The 19373-nt window shown below is 37.5% G+C and overlaps 1 protein-coding gene across 2 annotated transcripts in view; it reads right to left on the bottom strand.

The window, feature by feature from the left end:
- The window catches only part of POT1 (protection of telomeres 1), a 640429-nt gene extending 623646 nt beyond the window's left edge, over nt 1–16783 (bottom strand). For both annotated transcript variants that reach the window (XM_053716650.1, XM_053716651.1), the window contains exons 1-4: nt 16712–16783; nt 15226–15385; nt 11570–11642; nt 7763–7860 (exon numbers count right to left, since the gene is read on the bottom strand). In XM_053716650.1, the coding sequence (XP_053572625.1) occupies nt 7763–7860; nt 11570–11642; nt 15226–15348 (294 nt within the window). In that variant the 5' untranslated portion in view covers nt 15349–15385; nt 16712–16783. The remainder of the gene's footprint in view (nt 1–7762; nt 7861–11569; nt 11643–15225; nt 15386–16711) is intronic.
- Nucleotides 16784–19373: the final 2590 nt, after the last annotated feature.

Below are 19373 nucleotides of genomic sequence, written 5' to 3'. Positions count from 1 at the left end.
TAATGTGGGTGTACAGATGTGCTGATATAACCGCCTATATGCGAACAGCAAATCCAGGGGAGGAGACAAATATTTATTAATAAATAGTTTAATAATTCCATTCTTAAAAGGGATATGAATCCCAATTTAGTTTTCATGATTTAGATAGAACATACAATTTTGAAAAACTTCCTAATTTAACTTATATTATTTGCTTTGCACTCTTGGTATCCTTTGTTAAAAAGCATACCTAGACAGACTCAGGAGCAGCAATGCACTATTGGGAGCTAGCTGCTGATTGGTGGCTGCACATATTTTATCACTGGCTCACTTGAAGTGAAGAGTTCAGATTGCTCCCAGTAGTGCATTGCTGCTCACACCTGAGAAAGAGGCTTGGCTTTGAAAAGCATTGTGGTTGCTCTTTGGCCAGACAGACAACTGTTGGGAGACATTAAAGGGATACTAAACCCAAAATTGTCCTCTAATGATTCAGATAGAGCATGTAATTTTAAGCAACTTTCTAATTTACTCCTATTATCAATTTTTCTTTGTTCTCTTGCTATCTTTATTTAAAAAGCAGGAATGTAAAGCTTAGGAGCCGGCCCATTTTAGGTTCAGCACCCTGGATAGTGCTTGCTTATTGGTAGCTACATTTAGCCACCAATCAGCAGGCGTATCCCAGGTTCTGAACCAAAAATGGGCCGGCTCCTAAGCTTTACATTGCTGCTTTTTAAATAAAGACACCAATAGAACAAAGAAAAATTGATAGGAATAGGAGTAAATTAGAAAGCTGCTTAAAATTGAATGCTCTATCTGAATCATTAAATAAAAAATTGGGTTTAGTGTCCCTTTAATGCAAGTATAACTTTTTATTGTAATTGAATGTTGTTTAAAGGATTTTATATTTAATAACAATGAGCTATTTACTTATTCACTGTCTCTAATTCAAACGGTTTTCTTTTTCTGTAAGATAGCTGCATTTATAGTAATTTGACATAATTTTACCTTTATGTGTTATATAATAATAATCTACTCTTTTTGTACATATGTGTGTTACTTGAAAGCTAGATTTCAGTTTTTCTATACTAGACAAAAGCGCTCACTGTTTTTTTGTTTTTGTTTTTTTTTATTTTATGATTCAAATAGAGCAAACAATTTTAAACAGCTTTCCAATATGCTTATATTCTATAATTTGCTTTGTTCTCTTGGTGCCCTTTGTTGAAAGACATACCTAGGTAGGCTCAGAAGCAGCAATGCACTACTGTGAGCTGTTTTTATTATACCGAAATGTAGTTAGAATTGTGTAAGAAACTGGCCGATACCTATGAATTCTTCTTTTGTTGCGATCACGATTATTAAGAAAGGAAAGCATGTTTGAAATTTAGAAAAATAAAATTTATGCTTACCTGATAAATTTATTTATTTCCGGACATGGGGAGTCCACAACGTCATTCCAATTACTAGTGGGATATTCACTCCTGGCCAGCAGGAGCAGGCAAAGTGCACCCCAGTAAAGCTGTTAAGTGTCACTTTCCTTACCCATAACCCCCAGTCATTCAGCCGAAGGGAAATGGAAAAAGAAGATAACACAAAGGTGTAGAGGTGCCTGAGGTTTAGTAAAAATTACTGTCTAATCTAAAGGGTGGGGTCATGTCCGGAAAGAAAGAAATTTATCAGGTAAGCATACATTTTATTTTAATTCCTAAAATTCCTAAGACATGGAGAGTCCACAACGTCATTCCAATTACTAGTGGGAACCAATACCCAAGCTAAAGGACACAGATTGAACAGGAAGGGAGAAAAAGACAAGTAGATAGGTAAACCACCGCTTGAAGAACCCTTTCTCCCAAAAGAAGCCTCAGCAAGTATGAAACTTGGAAACATTTTAAAAAGTATGCAGAGAGGACCATGTTCCCGCCTTGAAAATCTGTTACACAGAAGCTTTATTTTTGAAAGCCCAAGAAGAGGAGACAGCCCTAGTGGAATGAGCCATAATTCTCTCAGGAGGCTGCTGTCCAGCAGTCTCATAAGCAAAACAAATCATACTTCTCAACCAGAGAGACAGAGAAGTAGAAGTTGCCTACTGACCCTTACGCTTTCCTGAGATACAAACAGGGCAGAAGACTGGCGAAAATCTTTAGTAGCCTGTAGGTAGAATTTTAGAGCATGCACAACATCCAAGTTATGCAACAGAAGTTCCTTTTGAGAATAAGGATTAGGACAGAGAGAAGGAACAATTTCCTGATTAACCACCTTAGGGAGAAACCCCAATTTAGTACGAAGGACCACCTTATCCGCATGAAAAATAAGGTAAGGCAAACCACACTGCAGAGCCGAAAGTTTAGAAACTCTGCGAGCAGAAGAAATAGCAATAAGAAACAAAACTTTCCAAGTTAACAGCTTAATATCTACAGAATGCATTGGCTCAAACGGAGCCTGCTGCAAAACTTTAAGAACAAGGTTAAAGCTCCAAGGAGGAGCAACAGGTTTAAACACTGGCCTGATTCTGACCAGGGCCTGACAAAAAGATTTAACATCTGGCACATCCGCCAGAAGCGTAAGTAAAAGAATAGATAATGCAGAAATCTGGCCTTTCAGAGAACTGACTGATAACCCTTTCTCCAGACCTTCCAGGAAAAAAGACAAAATTCTAGGAATCCTGACCCTACTCCAAGAGAAGCCCTTCGATTCACACCAAAATAGGTATTTTTGCCTTATGGTAAATTTTACAAGTAACAGGCTTGCAAGCCTGAAGCATGGTATCAATGACAGACTCAGAAAAACCATGCTTAGCCAGAACTAAGCGTTCAAGCTCGATGCAGTCAGCTTCAGAGAACCAAAATTTTGATAGAGCAAAAGGACCCTGATGTAGAAGGTCCTTCCTCAGAGGTAAACTCCAAGGAGGAAGAGATGACATCATCACTAGGTCTGCATACCAGATCCTGCGAGGCCATGCAGGAGCTATTAGAATTACAGACGCTCTCTCCTGTTTGATACGAGCAATGACTTGTGGAAGGAGCACAAACTAAGGAAACAGATATGCTAGCCCGAAATCCCAAGGAACCGCCAGAGCATCCATCAGGCCGGCCTGAAGATCTCTTGACCTTGAACCGTACATTAGAAGCTTGGCATTCTGATGAGATGCCATCAAATCCAACTCCGGCACCTCCCACTTGAGGGTTAACCTGGAGAACACCTCCAGATGGAGAGCCCACTCCCCGGGATAAAAGATCAGTCTGCTCAGAAAATCCGCCTCCCAGTTGTCCACTCCGGGAATGTGGATGGCAGATAGAAGACAATTGTGAGCTTCTGCCCACTGAATAATCCGAGCCACCTCCTTCATGGCCAAGGAACTCCTAGTTTCTCCCTGGTGGTTGATATAAGCCACTGAGGTGATGTTGTCTGACTGCAATCTGATAAACTGGGCTAAAGAGAACTAAGGCCAAGCCATCAGGGCATTGAAGATCGCACTCAACTCCAAGATGTTTATGGGGAGAGAAGACTCCTCCTGAGTCCATAGGCCCTTAGCCTTTTATCAGTCTTAGACTGCTCCCCAGCCTAGCATGCTGCTACCATGGTCACAATCGCCCAGGAGGGTCTCAGAAGCATGTGCCCTGAGACAGATGATCCTGAGAAATCCACCACGAGTGAGAGTCTCTTGTCAACGGATCCAGATCTATCCTCTGAGACAGATCCAAATGGTCTCCGTTCCATTGTCTGAGCATGCATAATTGCAGAGCTCTCAAATGGAATCGAGCAAAGGGAATGATGTCCATGGAAGCGACCATCAGACCAATTACCTCCATGCAATGAGACACTGATGGCCAAACAGTAGACTGGAGAGAGAGGCAAGAGGAGAGAAGTTTTGGATTTTCTGACCTCTGTCAGAAAAATCTTCATAGATAGGAAATCTATGATGGTCCCTAAGAAACACACCCTTGTAGCTGGAACAAGGGAACTAGTCTCCAAATTCAGTTTACATCCGTGGGAACGTAGAAAAAAGACAACAAGATCTTTGTATGAGAGTTTGCTAAATGAAAAGATGGTGCCTGAACCAATGTCATCCAGGTAAGGCGCCACCGCAATACCGTGAGACCTGACAACTGCAAAGAGAGCCCGCAGAGCCTTCGTGAAAATTCTGGGAGCTGTGGCAAGGCCAAACGGAAGAGCAACAAATTGAAAGTGTTTGTCTAAAAAAGCGAATCTCAGGAACTGGTGATGATCCCTGTGGATGGGAACATGAAGATACGCAACCTTCAGGTCTATGGTCGTCATGAACTAACCCTCTTGGACCAAAGGAAAAATGGAACAAATGGTTTCCATTTTGAAGGACGGTAACCTGAGAAATTTGTTGAGAGTTTTTAGGTCTAAAATAAGTTGAAAAGTTCCGTCTTGTTTGGAAACCACAAACAGATTTGAATAGAATCCTAGACCCCGTTCTCTTACTGGGACTGGAACAATCACTCCCAGGGAGGAAAGGTCCTGAAAGCAGCTTAAGAATGCCTCTTCTTTTGCCTGATCCGCAGATAACCTTGAGAGGAGGAATCTGCCCCTGGGAGGACGAGTCTTGAATTCTATTTTGTAAACCTGAGATAATATGTCCACAGCCCAAGGTTATAGGACATAGCTTATCCAAGCTTGTTGAAACAAGGAAAGCCTGCCCCCCACTTGATCCGATCCCAGACCGGGGGCAGACTGTTCATGCTGACTTAGTCTCAGATGAAGGCTTCTTTGATGGCTTCCCCTTATTCCAAGTCTGATTGGATCTCCAAGAGGGACTTGGACTGCTCCGGCTTGGAGGAGGTTGAGGAAGACTTATGAAGTTACGAAAAGGAAGGGAAATTAGAACTTTGACGTCCCCCTTAGGTCTATTCTTCTTTTCTTCTTGTAATTTCAGAAATTATCTCTGCCAGACTCGGACCAAACAGGGTCTTATCCTAATAAGGTAGCGACAGGAGCTTGGACTTGGAGGTAACATCAGCTGACCAAGACTTTAGCAACAGAGCCCTGCGGGCTAGAACAGTGAAGCCAGACATCTTGGACCCCAGTCTAATGACTTGACTGTTAGCAAAAGGAATTGGCCAGTTTGAGAGCCTTAATCCAATCTTGGATCTCTTCTAACGGAGTCTCCTCTAAAATCAATTTGGACAAAGCATCACACCAATAAGATGCTGCACTTGTTAGTGTGGCAATACAAACAGCAGGTTGCCATTGTAGACCCTTATGAACATACATTTTCTTTAAATAAGCCTCCAAGCTTTTTGTCCATGGGATCCTTAAAAGAACAACTATCCTCTATAGGAATTGTGGTTCTCTTGGCCAGTATAGAAATAGCCCCTTCTACCTTATGCACAGTGCGTCATGAGTCCCGAATGGAGTCAGCAACAGGAAACATCTTTTTAAAGAAAAGGAGATGGGGGAAAATTAATCCAAGGCTTATCCCATTCCTGTGCAATGATCTCCGACACACGGTCTGGAACAGGAAACACTTCCACAGAAGAAGAAACATCATAATATTTGTTAAGCTTACTAGATTTTTTTAGGGTTGACAGCGACAGAAGAATCGGAGTCCTCCAAAGTAGCCAGTACCTCCTTTAGAAGTAAACAAAGGTGTTAAAGCTTAAATCTGAAGTTTACTTCTTCAGAATCAAAGGATTTATACTGTCAGAACCTGAGATTTCACTCTCAGAAGCTACCGAGGTATCCTCCTCAACCGTCGCAGTAGGAGATGGGACATCTTATCAGAAATATGCTTTGATTTCCTCTTGCGCTTCCCCAACATGGGAAAAGCAGATAAAGCCACAGACACTGAAGAAGGTATCTGTGCAGCGAAATGTACAGGCAGAAACACGCCTCCAGAAGGCTGAGAGGAACCGCAGGGCACTGTATGTGATGCCATTGAGGCTTGGGACATTTGAGGAGAAAGCTGTGGCATATCCTGAACAGCATTATCCTGAGAGACAATAGGCTCAAAAGGTAGTAATTTATCTTTATGTGTTGTAGGTAGAGGCGCTGATTCTTAGGGGTCTTCAAAGGATTCCTCCCTGTATTTCACAATTCTCTCAAACGAACTGTGTCTGTATCTGTATAAAGAATATCACATTGGTGTAGTGTTTCCAAACACCTTGGCAAATTAGTGCAGGATACTCACAGAATAATCTCAGACTAACGGCTCCACAGGTGATTCCACAAAACATTCAGGAAAGAGAAAACAGATTTCATTTGATAAAAAAATTGTTGCTTATTTATCTCAACGCATTTCAATGGTTACCGTCTTTTTCAAGAGCTGTTAAAACTTAGTATGGCTTACAAAAAGTCATGTCATATCATAGTCTACCTACAACACATCGATTTTACAGTCTTTGAGAGAGAATGTTGGAAGGCAGCAGTTCTAATCAGAGGAGAGTACTTATCCATATTGTATACATCTCTTTTTATCTTGTAGTAATTTATCTTTAAATGTTAAAGTTCTATCTAAACATGAGGAGCAAAATTGCATAAGCAAAACAATGTGGGCCTCTAAGCATAATAAACATTTGTCAAAAGGAACAGACTCCTGTTCAGTGTCCATAGCCGAATAATTTCCCCTAATTAAAGGACTGAACATAAATGTAAAAATGACAACCGTCACTTTAAGAAAAACAGACTTTAGCTGTTTATTTGTAAGTAAACATTACAAATATTGCGCCTCTACACCTCAGTCAGTCTGAGGTGCCCTACCTGAACCTTCACCAGATCTCAACAACTTGCATAAATCGACAAACAAGTCGCTTCTTCACCTCACAGGGAAAGCACTCACATTGGCACCACGCCGCTCCGCTCAGAGTCTCTAGCGGAAAAGCCAACAGTCACATGACCGGCTCAAAAGGAACTGCGCAATAATTTTAAAGCGCGCGTCTCTCCGAGTAAATTGACACAGTACAGTGAAAATTGAGCAGTTATCACAAATCCTGATAAAAGCAATACAATTATGCCATCCTCCTCAGTAAATAAAAAAACATCTTGAGCCCCAGAGTTATCATCCCATAAAAAGCAAGGGAAGATATTAACTTCTTAGTCTCACATACATAAACGTGCCTGCACACTGCTCAGAACAAACCCTCCACAAAGGATTTATATATGCCCCAGAAATCCAATGCAGAGATATATAGTGCAAGACTTCAGTACCTAGGAGGCAAAAGCACTTACCTGCATATCCAGCTGTCGGGCAGGAAGACAGTTTACAAGGCGTGAAAGGACACATACTCCTTAAAGAGACCTGTAGAAAACGAAAGAACAGAGTAACCAACTCTGGCTTTCTATAACTAGGGTAGCAATTATGTTAGAAAACAAAGCAAGGACAACCTCACCACTTTCTATCTGCTTAAAAGCCACCACTACGATTAATCAAGAGATTGACATGGACACAGCTAAACCCCAATCCTTGCTTGCAGGGAAAAGTAACCATAAAAGAAATAAAAATCTTCAGACACCAACTTCACATCCTCTTGACAGAGGCAAAGAAAATGGCTGGTGGTTATGGGTAAGGGAAGTGACACTTAACAGCTTTACTGGGGTGCTCTTTGCCTCCTCCTGGTCAGGAGTGAATATCCTACTAGTAATTGGAATGACGTTGTGGACTCTCCATGTCTTAGGAAAGAAATATATTTAAAACAAGTGACTGGATTGTCCAATTAAACAATATTTTACCATCCAATATAATACACGAGGCAACAGCAAAGACATAGCAATTTGTAAGTAAGGTTTTGCACAAAGAAAATGGATTGTGAAATTAAAATCTTACTCCTTGTTGAATTAATCTCCCACAATCTTCAGCAATCTTTCCAAAGAAAAAAGTGTTGATGGTTTTTATTTTACAATCGGCATCTTCCTCAGAAGTATCTAAATACAAAATAAAAGCAATTAATTTAAAACGTATTATTAGGGTGAGAAAAACGGCTAGATTATGAGTTGTGCGTTAGGGTAAAAAAGCAACGTTAAGAGGTCCTAACGCTGCTTTTTTACGCCGGCTGGTATTACAAGTCTTGCAGGTTTAGGGTCACTGCACACTTGTTTGGCCTTACCGCAAAACGACTTACGTAAACTTCGTAAAGTCTTTTTTCTATGGGACTTCCATAGCGCCGGTATTACGAGTCTGTCCTGGGAGGCCAAAAAGTGAGCGGTACACCCTACCCTGTCAAGATCCCGGACGCATTTAAAAGTCAGTAGTTATGAGTTTTACACTACAACGCTGTAGCATAAAACTCATAACTAAAATGCTAAAAGTACACTAACACCCATAAACTACCTATTAACCCCTAAACCGAGGCCCTCCCGCATCGTAAACACTATAATAAAAATTTTAACCACTAATCTGCCGCTCCGGACACCCCTGCCACCTACGTTATATTTATTTATGAACCCTTAATCTGCTGCCCCCAACATCGCCGACACCTACATTATATCTATTAACCCCTAATCTGCCTTCCCCAATGTCGCCGACACCTACATTATATTATTAACCCCTAATCTGCCTCCACTAACGTCGCCGCCACTATATTAAAGTTATTAACCCCTAAACCTAAGTCTAACCCTAAACCTAACACCCCCTAACTTAAATATAATTTAAATAAATCTAAATAAATATTCCTATCATTAACTAAATTATTCCTATTTAAAACTAAATACTTACCTATAAAATAAACCCTAAGCTAGCTACAATATAACTAATAGTTACATTGCAGCTAGCTTAGGGTTTATATTTATTTTACAGGCAAGTTTGTAATTATTAAAACTAGGTAGAATAGTTATTAAATAGTTATTAACTATTTAATAACTACCTAGCTCAAATAAAGACAAAAGTACCTGTAAAATAAAACCTAACCTAAGTTACCTAACTGTAAATAAATTTACTAAATTAAATAAATGACATACAATTAGCTAAATTAAATTAGCTAAAGTACAAAAAAAAAACAAAAAAAACACTAAATTACAGAAAATAATAAACAAATTACAAACATTTAAACTAATTACATCTTATATAATAGCCCTATTAAAATAAAAAAGTCCCCCAAAATAAAAATAAAAAAAATACTAGCCTAAACTACCAATAGCCCTTAAAAGGGCCTTTTGCGGGCATTGCCCCAAAGTAATCAGCTCTTTTACCTGTAAAAAAAAAAAATACAAACAACCCCCGCAACAGTAAAACCCACCACCCACACAACCAACCCCCCAAATAAAATACTATCTAAAAAAACCTAAGCACACCATTGTCCTGAAAAGGGCATTTGGATGGGCATTGCCCTTAAAAGGGCAGTTAGCTCTTTTGCCGCTAACCTAAAAATAAAACCCACCCAATACACCCTTAAAAAAACACTAACCCCCTGAAGATCGACTTACCGGGAGACGTCTTCATCCAAGCCGGGCCGAAGTCCTCAACGAAGCCGGGAGAAGTCTTCATCCAAGCCGGGCGAAGTGGTCCTCCAAACGGGCAGAAGTCTTCATCCAGATGGCATCTTCTATCTTCATCCATCCGGCGCGGAGTGGGTTCATCTTCAAGACATCTGACGCGGAGCATCCTCTTCTGCCAACGGACTAACGACGAATGAAGGTACCTTTAAGTGACGTCATCCAATATGGCGTCCCTTAGATTACGATTGGCTGATAGAATTCTATCAGCCAGTCGGAATTAAGGTAGAAAAAATCCTATTGGCTGATGCAATCAGCCAATAGGATTGAGCTCGCATTCTATTGGCTGATTGGAACAGCCAATAGAATGCCAGCTCAATCCTATTGGCTGATTGAATCAGGAGCGGCAGATTAGGGGCTAATAATATAATGCAGGTGTCTGCGATGTCGGGGGCGGCAGATTAGGGGTTAATAAGTGTAAGATTAGGGGTGTTTAGACTCAGGGTTTATGTTAGGGTGTTAGGTGTAAACAAAACTTTTATTTCCCCATAGGAATCAATGGGGCTGTGTTACTGAGTTTTACGCTGCTTTTTGGCAGGCGTTAGACTTTTTTTCAGCCGGCTCTCCCCGTTGATTCAGAGTGCGGTAATGAGCAAAATTTTTTTGTCTTTTAACGACGGGTTTCTGAAAAGCTGTAATACCAGCGCTGCAGGTAAGTGAGCGGTGAGGGAAAACTGCTCGTTAGCACTAATCGTAATCTAGGTGAGTTTTCATTCAAAGGTTTTTTTTAGTACATCAAAAACAATAATTTATTAAGATATTAAGGTGTTTACTTTCCCTTTGAGTAATATGTTGGTATTATGTGTAGGAAAACACATTTGCAAAATACTATATTTAGTTTCCCTCCTTTTACTGTAATAGAAGTATGAAAATTTTGTATTTTCACTTCTGAGAATTGGAAGTGCACACTTGACATCACAACCCTAATCCTTCAATATATTAATCTCCACAGAAATCAACATACAGGAAACTGCAAAACCACAATGCCAGGCCTTACACTGATTACTCTGAGGAACAGCAAACAAAGGGCCAGATTACGAGTGGAGAGCAAACCTTTGCTCGCAAGCGATAAGGGGTTTATCACGGGTGTTTGCACTCGTCGGGCTTACTTGTCGTATTAATACTTGAAAGTAAACGCGATCGCTTGAGTGCAATCGTAATTCACACTAGAATGATTACCATGACTTCAGAGCTCTGGTTAACAGTTTTGTGAAAGTAAAAAGATGCACAAAACACATCAAAAATACATAAAGTACAGTTACACTCATAACAACACCGTCTAATAAAAAATATTAAAAAAAATAATGCACAAAAAAGTTATAAGGGTTCAAAGATATGAGATATCAGGTGTTAGAAAAAAAGGCAGGCAAAGGGCTTTAACATAGCGATACATACATATAGATGTCTAAATACGGATGTGTATATATATATATATATATATATATATATATATTTTACACATACATGTATTTATATGTGTATTTGTGTACACAAATACATATGAACACACTATGAAGAACATTGGAATGTGAAATATTCATAGTTTCATGTTGGGGAAGCGCACATTAGAATATGCAATGGGGTTTGTGCAAGAGTGGCGGGTTAGATTTTTTTCCACTATTTTTGCTCCATTAACTTCTATGGGGGAATAGGTGAACGCACATGTGATATTATAAGTTTGTTTTTGCACTTGTCGGGTTAACGGGTAAGCGAAAACAGTTTACTTTCAACTCATAATAAGAGCCCAACCCGACCAGAGCAAAAAGCTTACCTCAAGGGCAATTAACGCTCGATCTGGAGTTTAGCGCTCAACTTTTAATCTGGCCCAAAGTGTTAATGTATTAAGCAAAAGCACACCTGTGATTATAAGGCGTTTACTGTCTCTTTATTAGGCTACGGCTTAAAATGCACAGTAATATAATCAATAGAACTGTCCCTAACGTAAATAACTTGCACCTAATCTTTATACTCACCATCATATGCCTGCCCTCTCTTCACACTTTCTGTCACCTTCTAAGTAACCACAGACTTGCTTCAATCTCTAATTAACTTTCCCAATATCTATAAGAATCTCTGAAATATGCCCCCACTCTAAAAAAGTATTCAGGTAAATCTATTGATCTATATGAATTGGGTAACAAACCTTCAATCACAGCTTTCAATAACTCCAGTCCATTTCCAAGTTTAGTCTGGGGATATACCAGCATTACACAACCCTACAAAATAAAACATATTGTTCATGAAATAAAAAGAAATAAATCAAATATGAAGCTAAAGCTAAAACAAACTAAAAATGAATTCACACCTTAAATATCAGGGTAGGTAAAAATCGGAATATTTATAAACCTTTTTACATTTCTTAAAGGGAAATAAAACCCTTTTTTTTATTTCATAATTCAGATAGAAAATACAATTTTAAACAACTTTCCATTTTACTTCTATTATAAAATTTTGTTATCGTTTGTTAAAAAGCATGAAGGTAAGTTTAGGAGCGTTCACGTGTCTCCAGCACTATATGTCAGCAGTTTTGCAACAATGTTAAACATTAGCATGAACACTAGATGGCAGCACTATTTCCTGTCATGAATAGTGCTCCAGACATGTGCACGCTACCTATCTAGATATCGCTTCAACAAATTAAGCAAATTTTATAATAGAAATTAGAATTGTAATTTTTTTTTAAATGTATTCTCTATCTAAATCATGAAATAAAGATTTTAGGTTTCATGTTCCTTTAAAGTGAATGTAAAAGTTTCATGAATGAGTGCCCGGTTTTTAAAAATACTATTAAAAATTGCAGCAAATTTTTTTAAAATACTTTTTTCTTTTCCAAACAAAGGCCGCCATCCTCCGCCCGCAGCTCCTCTGTACTTACCTCACCAATAAAGAAACCGGCTTCCTCCAATCATGGCGTGGCTCATGGGATGGACGCTCTGGGGTGCACACCATAATTGGAGGAAACCGGTTTCGTCATTGGTGAGGTAAGTACAGAATAGCCGCGGGCGGAGGATCGCAGTCTGTGTTTGCAAAAGAAAAAGATAAGTACTTAAAAAAAACGCTGCAATGTAAAGTTTCATAAATTAAAGTGCCCCTGTTTTTAATAGTATTTTTAAAAACCGGGCACTCATTCATAAAACTTTACATTCAATTTAAGGCTACACAAAATCAGAATTCAGTTCAGAAGCAAATATTAATTTTTTGTACAATATCACAACAATTTAAACTTGATTTAGCATGAACTCTAAAATGTTCACACAATCATGAAATATACTGAATAAATCAAACAAGACCAAGGAAGCATTGATTCAAGGGGTACAATCGCAGGATAAATATATGTAATCATTATTTTAACTTTAAAGAACATTCTACATTGTTTATGGTTATGGTCAGATCCACAAGTTTTGTGACTTTTAAAAATGGTGGTACCTGCAAATAAATCTAGTTTAAAGGCTTCCTTATATTAAATGACCACTAAATGCAGTAGAATTGCATAATTAACAAGTGCATAATAAAAAGACAATGCGATAGCACCTGCTCTGAATTTCAAATAAAGCAGTAGATTTTTTTCTGACAAATTTATTTTTTCTCACATTTTCCGGCCCCCTGTATCATGTGACAGACATCAGCCAATCACAAACTAGTATACGTATACCCTGTGAGCCTGTGCACATGCTCAGTAGGAGCTTGTTCCCCAGAAAGTATAAATGTAAAAAAAGACTGTGCAAAATTTGATAATGGAAGTAAATGGGAAAGTTTCTTAAAACTGCATTCTCTATCTGAATGATAAAAGTGTATTTTGATTTGAGTGTCCCTTTAACTTTACCACCTACATTTTTGTAACAAGAATGACAATACTGAGAGGTCTTGCAGTATTATATATATATATATATATATATATATATATATATATATATATATATATATATATATATATATATATATATATAATAAAATAATTATAGTCATTACTAAATGAATGTGTTGAAATATGTATATGGGAAAAAATGTCTTCTTGATTCATTTCTGCTTTGCACTATTTATTCCATTGATAAGCATAGTTCGAGAATTTGTTTTAGAAGTATAGCCAAAATAAAGGGAGGGAGAAGCATTTAATGATCATGATGATGAACTTTCTTAAATGCAGATTTAAATTTCAGAAAACATAGGAGCAAACCTTTTTGAAGTTAAGATTTATAATATAATTCTATACTGTGCTTAGACATGAAAAGCAAAAGGTAAATTTTAGATTTTTTTTTTTTTTAACTTTGATAGAAAAACTAAAATATTTTCACCCTATGTATTATCATCATCTTTATTTGTAATACACGGACAGATCTTGCATAGCTATAAAAAAAGCAGCACTTATAATCTAAGTGGTAGTTGGAGACAAAAGGTGGAGGAGCAGATTTTAGGGAATGCTGATTGTAGGCCATTGTTAATTAAAGTGAATGTCAATTTTGATGCTAAAGTGCCCAGTTTTTTAAAATTTGATTAAAAACAGGGGCACTTTAATTCATCAAAATTTACATTTCACGCCTGTTGGAAAAAAAACGCCTTTTAATCTTGACAGCAGCTCCAGCTTCCTCCGGTCATTGCAAGCCATTTCTGACGTCAGAAATGATGGATAGGTCATCCTCCAATCACGGCTTCCCCCCCAGGGGAATCAGTGTCTGATTCAACGCCGTGATTGGAGGAAGCCGGATTCCTCATTTTAGACCCAGGAAGGCGCTATGCGACAGGTGGAGGAAGCTGGAGCTGCAGTGAAGATTAGGTAAGGTTTTTTTCTCAACAGGAGTGAAATGTAAATTTTGATGAATTAAAGTGCCCCTGTTTTTAATCAAATTTTTTAAAAAAAACAGGCACTTTAGCATCAAAATTGGCATTCACTTTAAGGATGACCAGTTTCCAATTTTGAAATAAATGTATGAGGTTAGGTAGTAACCTTTCCTAAAGAGGTAGGCTTTAAAGCTTTGAATTCTATATCTAATGGACTGAGGACAATATCTTAGAAGTGTGGCACAAAAGAAATCATGAAGATAAGACTGATGAGGAGGACTAGGTGGCGTAGGTCAGAAGCAGAGCACACAAAAGAGAATGAAAAGAAGAGGGTTGAGGTATAATGAGATTCATTGTTGTAAAGGGCTTAGTAGATTAAAAATCAGAAATTTTGAATTTGATTTTGGAGGGTAGAAGTCATCATAGAGAAGCAGAAGATAAAGTGTGTGATATGAACAAAAAAGCAATTAGGTCACACAAAAGAAGAGACAGTCAGTTGAGAGGTAAAACGATCACAAGGATGTTACAATAATAAGGAAGAGATGTGATGAATGAGTGAGTGAGTGAGTAGACGAGAATTTGTTTTGTTTTGCGAAGGAATAGACACATTTTGACAATGTTCTGCAGGAAGCAACAATATTTGTTGAAAGATTTTATTTTGGGGTAAAGGACAGGGCAAGCATTACTCCAAAGGCAGACAAGGCGTGGAATTGTTGACATCGATTGAGGGTTCAAGTATAGGGTGTGTTAATAGAATAGAGAATAATTAAACGTTTAATCTTGGATATATTGATATTAAGGCGGTGAGAGGCCATCCACTAACAGAGGTATCAGAAATTTAGAAGGTAGAATAATGGCAGGAGAAGATATATAGACTTATTTGAACTTTTAAAACTGCCATGTTAAACATAAACTTATTACAGAAATAAAAGATGTACTCCTCCAAAACAGCTTATAATTCTTAATATCATCAACATTTAATTTGAGGAAACATAAATTAAATTCATAAAGTTAAAAACTTACCAGGAAATATTTGTCTGTCTGATCAATCCCAAGCTGTAAGTCTTTAAGCTTAGATCTCTGAACATGACTAGGCAACTGAGCTTCTAGAGGACCACTGGCTTCTTGCAACAGATGGACAGGCATGGTCTGTATGTTGAACAATGGTGTAACATGACAGGAACTGAAAATATAAATCCAGGTTCCAAACTTAATACTATACAGAGCAGTTCTTAATAACCTGCCCGTGACAATTATATTCTCAAGATCGAAGATAAAGTTCCAGGGACAACTCAATGCAGTGATAACGGTCTTGTATAATATGTTGCACTCTTCACCAGAGACCGTATTTAAAGGGACAGGAAACCCCAACATATTATTTCATGATTTGGATAGAACATACAATTTTTAACAACGTTTCAATTTACTTATATTATCTAATTGACTTCATTAGCTTGTTATTCTTTGCTGATGGAACAGTATTGCACTACCAGCAGCTAGATAAACACATCTAGTTAGCCAATCACGAGAGACAAATGTGTGGAGACACCAATCAGGGATACCAAAAGAACGAAGCTCAATTGAAAATAGAAGTGAATGTAAAAGTGTCTTAAAATTATATGCTCTATCTGAATCATGCAAGTTTAATTTTGCACTTTTCTATCCCTTTAAGAGAGTACATTAAAAAAGTATGCAGGGGATGTTAGAAACAAACTAGAGGGAAGCAAAGTCATTTCAGAATCTGCACGGTTTGCTCTTTATAAAAGAGAGGAACTGCTAACATCAATCTCACCCAGAATGTATCAATATGTAGATTTAGCAATAAAACAAACAACAATCAATATACTAGATGACGTTTTATAGTCACATGATTTCATTATAAGCAAAAAGTAGGTGATGTAAGTATTGAGATACATCAACATCACAGATGGGTAAAACTTCAGTTCTATGGCTTTAAATAAGTTTGTTTCACGTTACAAACATGAATTAACAAACTACAGGGGTTGGACAAAATAATGCTAACACCTAGGTAATAGGCAATATTTCTTTATTAATAAGTTTAGACCACCATTTGCCTTTAATACATCTTCCAACCTCCTTGGAATATATATATAGATATATATATATATATATATATATATATATATATATATATATATATATATATATATATATATATATATATATATATTATTATTATTTATTTTGTTTATTGCAGGACCTATTTAAAAGTCTCTAAAAGCTTTAGATTTTTAAAGCTGTCGCTAAAGTCTCACAGTATATGGAATTTAAAGATACAGACGTTGTTATATAGAAGTTTATAGGCAGTAGAAAAGCTAATAACATAAGCCATATATAAACATAATAGGCTCCGTGTATACACTGAGTTAGCTATACTTGTTTGCACATAATATAAACAGAGGAACACATAAATTCAACACAAACGCAGCCTTCACTTCATACAACAATCATTAAAGAGTGACAATAAGTGTTACAAACTGTCCGTTACCGAGCTATTTCCGGTGTTGTGCAGAGAATGGTTTCCCCATGCACTCGGCAATCTCCGTTGTGCAGAGAATGGTTTCCCCATGCTGCACTCGGCAATCTCCGGTGTTGTGTCGAATCTGTGGATAATCAAAGTGAGGAATCGGCAATTCCCGGAACCCCGCCCACACATCTCTACTAAGCTAACACTATACCTAAACTCCGACAAGCCTACCTCCCATTTCTCCTAAACTCCACCCACGATACCTCCCCACTCCTCCAAAATGCCACCCAGCTACGTTGATGCAGATGAGCTCAGCTGTCACATTTACTATGTTGACAACATAGTATATGTGACAGCTTGTAACGTACGAGGCAGGGTATTTATTAGCAGTTTTTTTAGCAGTTTTTTTAGCAATGGATTTCGTACTTACTATATAAAGTGGCATATGGCAGCGTTTATACGTCATTATCTAAAGAGCATATTTAAATACATCACCTATACTTATTGTGTTTATATACACAGTGTGTTTCTTAGTTACTATATAAAGTGTAGGCATATGGCAGCCTTTATTAGTGACTATTGAAAGTATATGTATATATGTCACCTATACTTGTGTTCATATACATTAATCACATGTCCCTTTTACCTGTTAAAATGGACTAGTAATATATTAACCCATTACATGAATAGACGTTATGTTATTTTATGTGTGCAAATATATACACATATATATATATATATATATATATATATATATATATATATATATATATATATAGTGTACTAATATATTAACCCTTACTTAACTTTAATCATCAATATCTATCTATATATGTATATATATATATATATATATATATATAGTCTACATATAACCCCTATATATATATATATATATATATATATATATATATATATATATATATATATATATATATATATATATATATGTATACAAATTTTTTATATGTTGTGAGTGTGTGCACTCTCACCATCCGTCAACAACTGCCAGGGTGCTATAATGCATTGCAATAGTTTTAGAAAGGTTAAGCACTCACTGGACTGCAGTCATCTGTGTAATAACAATTTTATAAGTGACGTTTCGGGACAAAAACAGTCCCTTCCTCTGACAAAGAGCAACACAAAGTATCAAACATTTAAAGGTGAACAAAACCCTCCCCTGTGAACATAACCCAATCACTGTGATCTGCGTGTGTGGTCTAGAGAAACCAATCTCCTGATAGGTAAAGGACCAAAGGTCAATTCAATTGATAGGATGAACAACTGTCCATCAGTAGTGTGTGTTAATCTAAGTGTTTAAAAGTGAACTAAAGTGAATTAAAATGCAAAGTTCTGGGTCAGCAACAAGTATAAATGAAAATCCAAACAGCAGCTGGTGTAACAAGGTCGTATGAGACTGTGTGAGCAAGAATGTAACATAATAACCCCAACCAATGGCAATGATCAACACAAAAGGTGCTGATTCAAGAAACCAATCACATATCAATGTAATGTATCTGACTACTCCCTACGAGGCAACAGTAACCAACACACCCCATTCAACTGAACCAATCTGTCAGTATGGATCTAGCCTCACTGTGTATATATAGAGAGGGTCTCATGTAATATCCCCTCTGTCAGTCGGCATTTGTGCCTAACACATAATGAATTTCATTAGTGCGATCTTACATTATTTTATTATCGCTCAAGGCGAAAAACAACTAAGTCTGGCCAATGGCATATCAGTGTGAAGCCACACATCAATCCTGCACCAATCGCGCGCTTTGTTTACTAATTGTTGTGTTAGCGCGTCACCCGCCAATGAGGATGGAGGGTAGGGCCACACACCCCTGATCGGCCAATCACGTATTTCAAATTCCGTTTGTCAACAATGCGTGCACGCCCTAATATCCGTGTTTAATGTGTAATGAGCTGGGCAGCAAAAACATTTAGCGAATCATGTAAATCTATCAGTCATAATGCCCCCAACTCCACTAGCAGAGTTATACGAGTGATTCAATCACGGATCATATTGATCAATCTGATGTAAACAAATATAGTGTTATGATGGCGCAACAGCACCCAATGGTATTGTAGTGTGGGGTCACATGTCTCTGATATACGTAAGACCTAAAGCGAGAAAATGCCATGGCATTTATAACTTGTGCAAATTCCTATTGATAGTATTATCCATCAATAGCGTTCGTAACAATTTATCAGAGCCCCCTATCACATTGTTATTAAGACAAATTATTCTTAAGCAAAATTATTCATAGGAAAAAATTATTCATAGGAAAAAACTTATTATTATAAACAATACTTCATAAGACAAAAAATTGTGCCTGAGGAAAAAATTGTGCCAAAGAAAACAGTGCAACTGAGAAAAAAGTGCAACTGAGGAAAAAATTCGAACATCACCGATTTGGACATATCTGGTATTGATTACAAACATACAATCAAAGCCCAAAAGTGTCAATATAAGATTAAGTTAACCACCATAGTCTCTCAACTAGAGCCAAGAACGTGTCACCAATTGCTTAATGGCTTATTGTGTAACAAAAAACTTATTGACCATCACCAAATATTAAAGCATAAAATGCACGGGTCGCTGCAAGCAGAAAACCCCTTGTGTAAGCAGAGAACAAAGACACCAAAAAACACCAAAAAACACCAAAAAACCACC

This window comes from Bombina bombina, chromosome 6, assembly GCF_027579735.1.
Source record: "Bombina bombina isolate aBomBom1 chromosome 6, aBomBom1.pri, whole genome shotgun sequence".
Taxonomy (NCBI): domain Eukaryota; kingdom Metazoa; phylum Chordata; class Amphibia; order Anura; family Bombinatoridae; genus Bombina; species Bombina bombina.
Note: the sequence above shows the minus strand (reverse complement) of the source record. Positions and strands in the feature narration are given on the sequence as shown.